At 44.1% G+C, this 14,379-nt stretch overlaps 1 protein-coding gene across 4 annotated transcripts in view; it reads left to right on the top strand.

Annotated features, from left to right (window-relative positions):
• Positions 1-14,379, top strand: part of WDR35 (WD repeat domain 35) — an 82,709-nt gene that overhangs the window by 46,549 nt on the left and 21,781 nt on the right. For all 4 annotated transcript variants that reach the window (XM_074947546.1, XM_074947544.1, XM_074947545.1 and 1 more), the window contains 5 exons: positions 608-677; positions 5,036-5,089; positions 9,787-9,896; positions 11,170-11,380; positions 14,247-14,327. In XM_074947546.1, coding sequence (XP_074803647.1) covers positions 608-677; positions 5,036-5,089; positions 9,787-9,896; positions 11,170-11,380; positions 14,247-14,327 — 526 coding nt within the window. The remainder of the gene's footprint in view (positions 1-607; positions 678-5,035; positions 5,090-9,786; positions 9,897-11,169; positions 11,381-14,246; positions 14,328-14,379) is intronic.

Here is a 14,379-nt window from a genome sequence, read left to right on the forward strand (position 1 = left end):
GTCACCCTCCGAACCTTTAAATTGTGCCCCCCCCCCCACACACACACACACATACACACTATCAACTGTTAAGTGTTGCCTCTTCCCTAACCTGTCTCACTGTAAACAAACTCACATCTCAGACTGTATCTTTCACCTTTACTCCTGTCTGGCCTGCCGTCATCTCAAACTCAACATGTCAAAAGCTACACTCCTCATCTTTCTTCCAAAATGTTTTCTTCCTGCTTCTGTCTCCATCATTGGCAATAGCTTCACTATTCTTCCTCCCAACCTTGGTGTGATTTTTTTTTCTTCTTCACTGCACTCCATCCTCCTTCCACATAGATACTATCATTGTCTCTACAGCATCCTCTATTCCCACATTTCCATGTTAATCTTTGGTACTGTATGTAGAACAATAATAATAACTCTGCTTTGAATTGACTTAAAGGGACTAAAAGATATTACCTCACCCACCTTGTCTTTTTTAAAGGGACACTGCCAGAGCTTAAAAACTGGCTTACTTTTAATCTTTCCCCAAATTGATGCACTTTTTTTCAAGATTGCAGATACTTGTTTTTCACCCAAACTGATCTCTTCTCCTTTGAAACCCTACTCTTTTGTATAGGATTTATCACATTGATGATATCCCTTCTGGAGCTGCAGATGGAGTGCTTGATTACAGCAAGGCCATTCAAGTAAGTGACCCTTTTAACCAGTATATTATACTGTCATTGCTTACTTAATAATTGTGAGCATTACTCTGTTCAGATTAATACATTTTAAAACGTGTGTAGCCATTTTGTTTGAACTTCCTTGTATTCCTGTCTCCTGCACATGTGTTGTTCCTCTCTTTCTACTGCTTATTATCATCATATGTTAATACGGTACCATGAATTTTACAGAACATAGAAAAGGCATGGTCCCTGCCCTAGAGAGTTAGAAAGAAAGAAAACAAACACGATGCCCATGAGATCTCAATAATTCAAAAATTTGCCAGCTGCTCTTTTAACTGCGCTATCCAGATGTACACATGCTTACGCTGAATAACCTTGAGATCTTTGTACAGTGCTTGTGTTCTTCCTCATCCCTGTTCTCCCTCCTTCACCTTTTATTACCCTTACTTGTTTCATCATGTCTAAAACTACAGTTGTAGGCTGTTCAAATCAGGGACTGTGTCATCTTATATCTTCAGTAAATTTGGGAACTATTATTAGTACTATTACTACTACATTTCCCATAGTTCAGGGTCATAATAAGCATCACTGTTTGAGTGATGCTTGATAGTTTCTTCCCAGATCAGCTGAACCCTGTGGCTGCTTGGTAATCCCCTCTGAGCTGCTTTCTTGTAGATTTACAGTAGGCAAGCTGCACTTTCCTACTGTTGATCCCCAACTGCCAGAGCAGTTCACCTGTGGCTTCTTAGACTGCAGGGAAAAGAAGTTATAAAGGAAGACAGGCGAAGTTACTTAGTAGACCAAATATAGAATACAGATGAAATTTTGAATTGACATGAACAAATAAAATAGCTGAGATTTGTCTCTTACTAAAGCAAAGCAATACACATTTTAAAACATTTTAAATTGAAAGTAGCTGTGTTTTAAATAAAAGAGAAATATTATTTATTGACTTGCAAATAAAACACAGAAATGCTGCTATTTTCTCATAGGGCAAAATCACTGGATTTTGTAAAACAGTGAGAGTGTTCTCTTCATAGAGATATCACGTACAGTTCAGCCACTAATGAGAATTTAAAGTAGACTGGAGAATCAGAATCTGAGAATCTGAAAATAGTTTTATTTATTAAATGAATATGGTACACTGAGAGCCTTTCTGCCATAGCACATTGAATGGAAAGCTCTACTTCCAGGGCAGAGGAATAAGTAGTGAAGCTCAATACTACTATCCTGAATGAACAGTAAATGAGACACTCTGAAATACAAATAAAGGCACCTTCAGGGCCCCATAAATAATATTACAAAACAGTGTAATGTGAAATAACCAAATACTAACTACTGAAGTAATGCATTACATTTTGTTATTAAAACTAAGTGTGTTTTCTGTACCTCAGTGTAGCATGAAAATAGAGCAGTCTAACTGTTAAGCTAGAGCAACAGCTTATACTAGTTTCATAACTAGGCATTCTGTGACCAAAACAAAGGATAAAAGGACCAAGTCACTGTCTCCTACGGGGAAAAACTCGAGAAGGGGAAGGTGTAAAGAAAATTTCAGAGAAACAAACCTTGTAGAACTTCCGGGAATTATGATTTTGGTGGGAGGGACTTGGGGCCATGGAGTTTAGAGGACATGCCCTTTTCCACCTCTATGAATCTCAGATCTCCTCTGTGGAAATGGATGCTGCCCTGCTTATCCCCTGCCTCCCCTCTTACCCCACATATATTTAAACATAGGCTATAACCTATGCAGCGTTGATGAACGTAAGAAGTGTGTCCAGTTTAGACATACCAAAACATAGGGGAAGGGAGTCTCACTGCCATTGGCTTGGTCTTCCTTCAATTGCTCAGTAGCAGTGGAGGGAACCCAGGGAGAGTGTCATAGTTCAGTGCAACTGCACCTGTATGTCCCCTCAGTGGCCAAGCAAGGGCACCCACTCTCGGCTTCCATCTCCCCAGCCATTGCCTTTCTGGGTGGAAACACACATCTCTCTCCCTTAGAATCATAGAATATCAGGGTTGGAAGGGACCTCAGGAGGTCATCTAGTCCAACCCCCTGCTCAAAGCAGGACCAATCCCCAATCAAATCATCCCAGCCAAGGCTTTGTCAAGCCTGACCTTAAAAACTTCCAAGGAAGGAGATTCTACCACCTCCCTAGGTAACGCATTCCAGTGTTTCACCACCCTCCTAGTGAAAAAGTTTTTCCTAATATCCAACCTAAACCTCCCCCACTGCAACTTGAGACCATTACTCCTTGTCCTGTCCTCTTTTACCACTGAGAATAGTCTAGAACCATCCTCTCTGGAACCACCTCTCAGGTAGTTGAAAGCAGCTATCAAATCCCCCCTCATTCTTCTCTTCTGCAGACTAAACAATCCCAGTTCCCTCAGCCTCTCCTCATAAGTCATGTGTTCCAGACCCCTAATCATTTTTGTTGCCCTTCGCTGGACTCTCTCCAATTTATCCACATCCTTCTTGTAGTGTGGGGCCCAAAACTGGACACAGTACTCCAGATGAGGCCTCACCAATGTCGAATAGAGGGGAACGATCACGTCCCTCGATCTGCTCGCTATGCCCCTACTTATACATCCCAAAATGCCATTGGCCTTCTTGGCAACAAGGGCACACTGTTGACTCATATCCAGCTTCTCGTCCACTGTAACCCCTAGGTCCTTTTCCGCAGAACTGCTGCCTAGCCATTCGGTCCCTAGTCTGTAGCTGTGCATTGGGTTCTTCCGTCCTAAGTGCAGGACCCTGCACTTATCCTTATTGAACCTCATCAGGTTTCTTTTGGCCCAATCCTCCAATTTGTCTAGGTCCCTCTGTATCCTATCCCTGCCCTCCAGCGTATCTACCACTCCTCCCAGTTTAGTATCATCCGCAAATTTGCTGAGAGTGCAATCCACACCATCCTCCAGATCATTTATGAAGATATTGAACAAAACCGGCCCCAGGACTGACCCCTGGGGCACTCCACTTGACACCGGCTGCCAACTAGACATGGAGCCATTGATCACTACCCGTTGAGCCCGACAATCTAGCCAACTTTCTACCCACCTTATAGTGCATTCATCCAGCCCATACTACTTTAACTTGCTGACAAGAATACTGTGGGAGACCGTGTCAAAAGCTTTGCTAAAGTCAAGAAACAATACATCCATTGCTTTCCCTTCATCCACAGAATCAGTAATCTCATCATAGAAGGCTATTAGATTAGTCAGGCATGACCTACCCTTGGTGAATCCATGCTGACTGTTCCTGATCACTTTCCTCTCGTGTAAGTGCTTCAGGATTGATTCCTTGAGGACCTGCTCCATGATTTTTCCGGGGACTGAGGTGAGGCTGACTGGCCTGTAGTTCCCAGGATCCTCCTTCTTCCCTTTTTCCCTTCTGACTGGGATATTTCCAGGCTGCACAGTTCCCTGCTTTCACTGTGTTTCCCAGCACAGGCGGGTTGCCCAGGGATGCCTGCTTGCTTTCTCTTCAGAGGTGGTTAACAAGTGTAATTACTACAGATATAAGCTATCACACAGCACTTCCTCTGCAAGCCTACTTTACACTTAAGGTAAAAAACATTACAGCGAAAACATATTAAAAACAATAAAGAACCAACATGCATACTAATAAGCTTATCAGAATTAACCTCAACCCTAACACGGTTCTGTCAGGATGCAGTCCTTCCATCCCCCGCCCAGTGTGATTCCTTAGTGGTCAAAAGTTCATCACAGCTTCAGCTTAGAACAAGCACGCTCATAAAATGTTTAGTTCACCCTTTATACAATTCAAGGATCTTTGGTCAAGAGTTTCCTTCCAGAGATTGCATTAATCTTGTCTTCCTGTAAAGAAGTTCCATACAGTCTCACAATACCACATAAATGTTTGCATTTTCAATACAGTGAACTTCAAAGATGTTAAACTTAATTCAATAAAGTTCATTCAGGATGTTGCAGGAAATAGTCAGTATCACAGGGAGATAATACTACTTCCAGCCGTATTGCCTCCTACCAAGATTTTTGTATGAATCCTTCAAATAGGACTACACATGGGAGAACCTCCCTCATAATTTTTTTTATTATACTATTTAAGGGATGTTTGGAGTAAGAACAGTCTTTCATAAAGTCAGTAAATTAATTCCAGGTAAACTGAAAATCTTCCTGGTAGTTTCAAATAAGTTTAAATTATTGATCTGTACCAAGCCCTTTTTAGGGAGTATCTCTGATGCATTTTGCCTTTCCTCAGTGGCAAAAACACAAATTCATTCCCAGCTTTTGGTCTTCTAGTTTGCAGTTAATTGTATTGTTGCTCTGCTACTGTTCTTTGACAATGAATTCTTACTGAGGTGATTAAAACTGGTGTTCTGGTGGCATTTATATGCTTTCAGGGAACAAGGGATCCAATCTGTGCAATAACTACATCTGATAAGACACTAATTGTGGTAAGTGGCATAGTTTAAATAAGCTGACCTTGGGCAGTCACAAGTAAAGTTGGAAGAAACCTTCACAAGGATTTGAGTAAGTATTCAAACATCTGAAACTTTTTCTGAACTGAGTTACTATCCCATGATCAAATCCTCCTTGCATTACTCTATGAATTCATTACCCAATGAATACTCTAGTGCCATTGATTTATATTGAGGCTACGCATATGAGGAAAGACAGCAAGTTTAGCTCCAACTTTGTAAACCTGGCTTGTGAACCAGAAATGAAAAGTGTCTTTTGGCCTCACCGTAGAGTGAATTTGACATCATTGACACAATGTAAGTAAAATTGAAGGGACATTGAACACACACTTTCTCACATGCATGTGTTTTATACCGTGTAAAGAACAGATATCTTCTCACTTTGCCCACCAGCTATGTTTCAAGCATGTATGCACAGAGTTGAAAAAACATGCTGATTCATTGCCAAAGGCAAATCAGCCTATGCGCTCCAATAGAATTGTGTATGAAATATTATGATGTATTTATACATTGCCAGACTGGCAAAATGGTGATGTTTTGGCTTTTTTTTTTTTAAAAGGCTCTGAGCTCAAATTTACCATTTTGTTCAGCCTCACAAGGTATAACATAAATAAAACAATATTCTATATAAACTATGCTGGAATGCAGAGGCTCACGTCATCTTTTGAAAATTTTGTTTTTGGACAGTTTTCACCTAGAAATTTTTTTAAAATAAATGGACACATTTTCAGAAAGTAGCATCTCATGTTGTACTTGTAATTTTTCATTTGTATGTGCAAATACTTCACTGCATGTGCAAGACTGAAGGCTGGGTTGAGTCTGGCTGAAAATGTGGTCCTATATTTTTGTTTTTAAACTTTTCAAAACTGAAGTTTCACTGGACACTGGAAAAAGTCTCATGGTGGATTAATCTGTCTCGATTTGACCTTTTTAGTGTCCTCTGTATTGGATCCAAGACCTCTGAGTATGGGCTCATTCTTGCTAGGATAGTTTTCACTTTTGACAATCAGCCTTTGTCATAAGGACCTATTCATATGATGCTCTAGATCTTTTATCATCTATTTACAAAAGTAGTACATGAGCATTGGCAAAGGAAAATGAAGTATTATATTGCTTTCCAAGAGGTCTGTCTCATAATAATCACTGCTCCTTGCCTTGGCAAGCATTGTGTCACCCAGTGGTTTTCTTCTGCATAGTGTATAAATGGTTGCTTAAGTGGTTCTTTTTTCCTCCCCGCTTGGGCCGCAATAACTATGGACCGGTGGGTCCTCAGCACTGTGCAATAGGGTACACCCTGCAGTTTATTTCTACCCTCCCTCCCACCCCTCTTCCCCATCCTACCCCTCTTCCCCATCCCTCTTTAGGGACCCTTCTCACGAGCAGCTGCTCAGACAGGAGGTACAGGCCCTTTTACAAGTCGGGGTTGTGGAGGAAGTCCCTGCGCATCGAAGGGAAAAAGGGTTCTATTCCTGGTATTTTCTCATGCCAAAGGTCAAAGGTGGTCTCCACCCCATTCTGGACCTGCGGGACCTCAAAAGATATCTCAACAAATTGAAGTTGCACATGGTCTCCCTGGCCTCCATCATCCTTTCCCTGGATCCGGGAGACTGGTATGCCGCCCTCAATTTGAAGGACGTCTGTTTTCATATATCAATATTCCAAGTGCACACGTTTTCTTTGTTTCCTGGTGGGGACTGCTAGCTACCAGTTTACGGTGCTTCCCTTTGGCCTTGCAACAGTGCAAGGGTGTTCACCAAATTCATGTCGGTGGTGGCCGCTTACCTCAGATGTTGGGGTATCCAGATCTACCTGTACCTTGATGACTTGCTTGTCAAGGGCCGCTCCAGATCTCAAGTCCAACACCATGTCAAAGTGCTGCAGGACTCGTGCTGAGTTCTGGGACTGTTGATAAATGAGCAAAAGTCAACGTTAGTCCCAGTCCATAGGATAGAATTAATCAGTGTGGTGCTAGACTACTGACTCCAGGGCGTTTCTACCACAGGACAGGTTTGACTCAATGTCATAGCTAACTGCCAACCTCTTCGTGCACCCAATCACAACAGCCAGAGTCTGTCTCAGGCTTCTAGGTCACAAGGCAGCATACACATATGTGGTCCGCCACCCAAGGCTCAAAATGTGTCCCCTCCAGGTGTGGCTGGCAACGGTCTACTCCACATCCAGAGATCACCTGCACAAGGTTGTCATGATCCCATGCAGTGTACTCATCTCCCTAAAGTGGTGGTCCAACCGAAAGGGGGTGATGGTCAGAGTGCTATTTGCGAATCCTCGGCCCGAGGTCTCGCTGATATCGGATGCCTCAGACCTCGGATGGTGGGTACATGTCAAGACAATGTGGACCCAGGGAACTTGGTCCCTGCAGGAGCGTGCGGTGCACATAAACTTCAAAGAGCTCGAGGCCATCCGCCTAGCTTGCAGGGACTTCCTTCCCCAGTTGTCGGGTCAAGTGGTGCGAGTCCTGACAAACAACATGGCCTCCATGTTCTATGTGAACAGACAGGGGGGAGCGTGATCATTGGCTCTTTGTCAGGAAGTCATCCGTCTGTGGGATTTCCGTATCCAGCACAGAATCCACATGAAGACAGCGTATCTCCCTAGTGTTAACACACTGGTGGACCACCTCAGCAGGTCCTTTTGATCTCATCACAAGTGGGAGCTCCATCCCAAGGTTACCCGGATGATTTTCCACAGGTGGTGAGCTCCCCGAGTGGACCTGTTTGCCACCAAACAGAACAAGAAATGTCTTCATTTCTGCTCACTGCAGGGTCTAGGTGAGAGCACCCTTTCAGACGTGTTTCTCCTGTCATGGGCAAGGGATCTGCTGTATGCTTTCCCACCGATCCTGGGGTAACCGACTCTGGGATGGTTGAGTTCTGTCAAAGATCAAGAGGGACAAGGCTCGTGTCATCATGGTCGCCCTGGCGTGGCCTCACCAACACTGGTACGGCACGCTCATGGATCTTACCGTGGCCACTGCCTGGATCTCCTGTTCCAGGATCACGGTCAGCTCCTGCACCCGAACCTCGCCCCGCTTCACCTTACAGCTTGTCTGCTGCATGGCTAAACCCAGAGGAGCGGGCCTGCTCCAGTCAGGTGCAGCAAATTCTCTTGGAAAGTAGGAAGCCCTCACTAGAGCTACGTAACTGGCTAAATGGAAGCAGTTCTTCTGCTGGGCGGCGGAGTGGGGTATCTGTCCAACCCAGTTGTTTCTCCAATCCATCCCATTACCTGCTCCAGTTGAAGAATCAGGGCCTCACTTTCTTCTCCATCAAGGTCCACTTGGAGGCCATATCGGCGTTCCACCTGCATGTTCAAGGTCGGTCGATGTTTTCACATGACATGACGATCAGGTTTCTGAAGGGCCTGGAAAGGCTCGTCCCACCAATCGGAGACCCAATTCCTCAATGGGATCTCAACCTGGTCCTCTCGAGGCTCACTGGCCCTCCCTTTGAGCATTTGGCCTTCTGCTTCCTTTCTCATCTCTCGTGGAAGGTGGCTTTTCTGGTGGCCATTACCTCAGCGAGGAGAGTCTCCGAACTGAGGGCCTTCACGTCGGAGCCACCATATATTGTCCTTTACAAAAAGAAGGTACCAATATTGCCCCATCCGGCCTTTCTGCCCAAGGTGGTGTCCTTCTTCCATGTCAACCAGGACATTTTCCTCCCAGTGTTCTATCCCAAGCCACACTTCTCTAGTGAGGAGAGGCAGCTACACGTGTTGGATGTTTGATATGCGCTGGCTTTCTATCTGGAGCACACCAAACCGTTCGGCAGATCGACTCAGCTTTTTATAGCAACAGCAGAAAGAATGAAAGGCCTTCCTGTGTGCTCTCAGAGGATCTCAAACTGGATTACCTCTTACATCTGTACCTACTATGAGCTGACTCAGGCCCAGCTGCCATCGATTGTGAAAACCCTCTCAACCAGAGCCCAAGCGTCCTTGGCAGCCTTCCTAGACCATGTCTCTATCCAGGACATCTGCAGGGCTGCAACGTGGTCTTCAGTGTACACGTTTACCGCACATTATGCCATCATCCAGCAGGCCAGAGATGACGCTGGGTTACAGTCTACCTGTCCATGAACTACCTGCTTCTCAAGGTACTGCTTGGGAGTCACCTAGAATGGAATGGACATGAGCAAGCACTCGAAGAAGAAAAGACAGTTACCTTTTCCGTGACTGGTGTTCTTCAAGATGTGTTGCTCATGTCCATTCCATGACCTGCCCTCCGTCCCCACTGTCAGAGTTCCCAGCAAGAACGAACTGAGGGTGAGGGGAGCCGGCAGTGCCCCTTATACCATGGCATATGTGCGCCACTCCAGAGGACGCCAGAGCCAGTTCCCTACAGATACCACTGAGGGGAAAACTTCTGGCACTGGTGCATGTGGTGAACACACACACCTAGAATAGAATGGACCTGAGCAACGCATTTTAAAGAATACCAGTTATGAAAATTGGTAACTGTCTTTTTGTTTAATGTTGTGTTGCTGTTCCCTCTCTGTGTTCCTTCTGGTTTGTTCTTCATCCAACAAATCTTAGTCTTAGGACAGCTTATAAAGAAAGTTAAATAGTTTAATATTAGGCAAAGTTTGTTAAACAGTTTAATATTAGGCAAATTATATAGGCTGCCTCAATATGCAAAATCTCCTTTTTTCTAGGGGCGTGAATCTGGCACCATTCAGAGATACAGTCTTCCTAACGTTGGATTAGTTCAGAAGTATGTCCTGAACTGTCGGGCCTATCAAATGTCTTTGAATTGCAACTCCAGGTAAGTCATAGATCTGGTTCTAACATAGCCACTTGATTTTAAAATAATATTCTAATTGATTGGGATGGTTTATTTGGGACTTATTTCATGGGTTTAAAATATATTATTTAATCTAGGAGGCAGTATAGTCCAATGGGTAGGACACTGGATTGGGATTTGAAACCTGGCTTCTATTACTTGCTTCTCATTGGCTTCCAATGTGACCTTGTGCTATTACTTAATTTCTCTGTACTACTTTCTCCCCATCTCCAAAATGGGAATAATAATTCTAACTCCCCTTTGTAAAGCACTTGAAGATACATGGATGAAAAGTCCTATTTAGGTGCCAGATGTTTTTATTTCACTAACAATGTTATTGTTCATTAACATTGGTGTTCTTGTATCCTGATTGGCTCTCCTCTCCCACTGATGCACATACATACTTCCCATTCCGATTAATAGGAATTATTAGCACATGATTGACAGATGATATGTGGTGATTTTCTCATTTTACTCTTTTTATGTTAAAGATGCAGAAGTTATAGTCGGAAGCTATGCTTTTCAAAACTGGTTGTTTTAATCTTCTCTTGTGAAACTTCACCACACATGGGACCTCCTCTTTTTTCTTATACAGGAAATTCTTTAGGATTGTCAAGCTAATATCTTGAAGGATAATCCAGTTAATCTCTGCAATTGTTTAAAATACAGTTAAAATATAATTTCTTAAAGTTTGTCAAAAACTTTAAGAAATGTTGATGATTTCCAGTTATGCAGAGATGTGTGAACCTTTTTTACTGCAATGGAATATTTCATTATATTTGCTAGTTAATGTTTATTGTAAGATGTATGACATTTGGTTTTGGGTGTAATACATGATGCATCTTACTGGTATGGCAATCACGAAGTCAACTGTGTAGGGTCAGATTTAACAATTTGCTGAGCTCCTGTAAAGTACTGAGTGCCCCCATACACATTGAATGGGATTTGAATGCATTCGGTGCCTTGCAGGAGTAGGCCCTAGATGTGTAGATGAATGTCTGCCATTTGGAACTGTGTATGTCTTTATTTCATTCTTTCCACCCTGTGGCCTTACTCTTTTCTCACACTGGTATAAATCAGGTGTAGCTGCATTGAAATCAGTGGAATTACACTGGTGTAAAATTACTGAGAGAGCAGACTCAGGCCTCCAGCATCTAGTTTAGTCTGTCTGCCTGCAGAATTATTGTAAATTTACAGATTTGAATAGTACTAATCAGCTGTTTCATTTCACCTCCCCCCCACCATTTTCTGTTAGTCGTCTTGCTATCATAGACCTTTCTGGAGTTCTGACTTTCTTTGACTTGGATACACGGGTAACAGACAGTACAGGACAGCAAGTCGTAGGCGAGCAGCTGAAGTTGGAGCGCAAAGATGTCTGGGATATGAAATGGGCCAAAGATAATCCAGATTTATTTGCTATGATGGAGAAAACAAGAATGTATGTTTTCAGAAACTTGGATCCTGAGGTAAAACAATCCGCATAAGAAAATGAGTCACTTACAGTGTATTCCATATTGTACATTTGGAATTCTGTGACTAGAAGGACTTCTTACAAACTTAAAGTTAAGCAGGTATTTAAATACCTTGCTGAATCTCAGGGCCTATATCTGGAAGTCTCAAAAGCCAACTAGCTCTATTGTGTAAGTGCTGCTTACAAAAAATAAATGACCAAACTCCAGATATATTAGAAAAATAAAAAGGAACATCTGATTTTACTTATATTCTGCTTTTATGAGATTACAAAAAATAGTGCTTATTGATATTTATTTTAGATATCATCATGGCTAGGATTTTATTGGAAATTAATGATAAAACATGGAGAGTTAAATCCACATCTGACTTTTTTGTTATAATCTAGATATAGAAAAACATGTTTGTCCTAAATAATATATAGATTTTAATTGTCTGTACATCAGTGGCCTCCAACCTTTTTATGCCCAAGATCACTTTTTGAATTTAAGGGCAACCCCACCCCTTCCCTAAAGCCCCACCCTGCTCACTCCATCCCCCCTCTCTCCATTGCTCGCTCTCCCCCATCCTCACTCACTTTCCCCAGGCTGGGCAGGGGTTTGGGAGGGGGTGCGGGCTCTGGGCTGGCGCCAAGGGGTTTGCAGTGTGGGGGGGGGGGGCTCCAGGCTGAGCCTGGGGTAGGTGGTTGGGGTACAGGAGGGGGTGAGGGGTGCAAGCTCTGGGAGGGAGTTTGGGTTCAGGAGGGGGCTCCAGGCTGGGGCAGAGTGTTGGGGTGCAGGAGGGGGTATGGGGTGCTGGCTCTGGGAGGGGGGTCAAGGTGGGAGCAGGAGGGGGTTTGGGGTGCAGGAGGCATTCGTGGTGCCGGCTCTGGGAGGGGGTCAGGGATGGGGCAAGGATTTGGGGTGAAGGAGGAGGTATGGGGTGCAGGAGGGGGTATGGGGTGCTGTCTCTGGGAGGGAACTTAGGGCTGGGGCAGGGACTTGAGGTGCAGGAGGGGATTTGGGATGCTGGCTTTGGGAGGCAGCTCGGGGTTGGGGTGCGGCCTCCCGCCAGGCAGCACTTACCTCGGGCAGCGCAGCAAGACTAAGGCAGGCTCCCTGCCTGCCCGGGCCCCACGCTGCTCCCGGAAGGGGCCAACACACCCCTGCAGCCCCTGAGGAAGGCAGGGAAGCATGTGAGTCCGAGTCTGCGTGCTGCCCCTCTCTGCAGGCACTGCCCCCACAGTCCCATTCCCAGCCAATGGGAGCTGCGTGGGCAGTGCTCGCAGGCAGGAGCAGCGCACAGAGACCCCTGTCTACCCGCTCTCCCCTGGGGACACGGGGGTGTGCTGGCCACTTCCAGGAGCGGTGTAGGGCTGGGGCAGGCAGGGAGCCTGACTTAGCAGCAGCCCCGCTGCGCCACCGGAGATTACAATCGACCGGTTGGTGACCATTGCTGTACATCTATATGTAAGACTGGTTATTCTATTGTGCATCTGTTTCTCATAAGAAATGTCATTAAAATTTAATTTGGGGAAGAAGGAAGTCTGTTTACATATATTAAACTATGAGAGAGCCAATGTGGATGAGGTAATATCTTTTATTGGACCAACTTCAATTGGTGAAAGAGACAAGCTTTTGAGCTTACACAGAGCTCTTCTTCGGGTCTGGCAAGATACTCAGAGTGTCACTAGGACAAAGGAGGGTTGGTGGGTTATAGAATGTTGTAAAGAGCCATTCATCCAGTGTCTTTACCAAGTCCATGATTTCTAGTGTGTAGCAAAGTTATGAATTTAAGCTGCCAGGCTCATCTTTTGAAGGTATTGTGTAGGTTTCCTTTAAGGGTGAGGACTGAGAGGTCAGTTATGAAGTGATGATTTTCTGAAAAGTGTTCGCCCACGTCTCAGTCCTTATCCTCAAAGGAAACCTTCAAAAGGAAACCTTGTTAGGCTATGTTTTACGCTAGAAATGCTATAGCAGAACAGCTTGAGCGCTACAGCAGTGCTGCGTTAGCATTTCTAGTGTAGACACTACAGCGACAGAAAGGGTTCTTACGTCACTGTAGTAACTCCACCTCCCCGAGAGAGGATTCTTCTGTTGACCTAGCACTGTCCACACCAGGGGGTTACGTCAGCATAGCTACGTCTCTTAGAGGTGTGGATTTTTCACACTCCTGAGAGATGTAGCTCTGCCGATGTAAGTTTTCTGTGTAGGTCAGCCCTTAGACACTAAAAATCATGGACTCAATAAAGACACTGGATTTTTGGCCACTAACCCTTCTTGTCCTATGACTGTAGAGGCGTTAACTGCTAACTTCACCTGGAGCAGTATCTTACAACATGTTAACTTGTTATGCTAAACAGTTGGTTCCACCTTGTATTTAGCTGTGACTCTTAGGGCGGGTCTACACTATGTCGCTGACAGACGCAAAACATCCGTACCCCTGAGAAACCTAGTTAAGCCAACCTAAGTCACAGTGTAGACAGCACTAGGTCAATGGAGGAATTCTTCCGTCAACCTAGTTACTGCCTCTCAGGGAGGTGGATTTAATACAGTGTTGGAAGAACACGTTTTGTTGCTGTAGTAAGAGTCTACACTGAAGTGCTACAGCAGAACAACTGCAGTGCTGCAGCTGTTCTGCTGTAATACTTGAGCAGACACAGCCTGAGTACCATTCCCAGACCCGAAGAAGAGCTCTGCACAAGTTGGAAAGCTTGTCTCTTTCACAAACAGAAGTTGGTCCTGTAAAAGATATTATCTCACTCACTTTGTCTCTCTAATATCCTTGGACCAATGCAGTTACAACAACACTGCAAACAAATATGAAACTTTTATCAGATTTATGTAAAGTTGTTCATTATCTTTTAACCATATTTATTTTAAGGAACCCATTCAGACTTCTGGATATATTTGCAACTTTGAAGATTTAGAAATTAAATCTGTTCTTTTGGATGAAATATTGAAAGTAAGTGTAATTTAATTTCTGTTTTAGGAAAACTTAGTGTCTATGTAACATG

The sequence above is a fragment of the Natator depressus genome, chromosome 3 (genome assembly GCF_965152275.1).
Source record: "Natator depressus isolate rNatDep1 chromosome 3, rNatDep2.hap1, whole genome shotgun sequence".
NCBI lineage: Eukaryota > Metazoa > Chordata > Testudines > Cheloniidae > Natator > Natator depressus.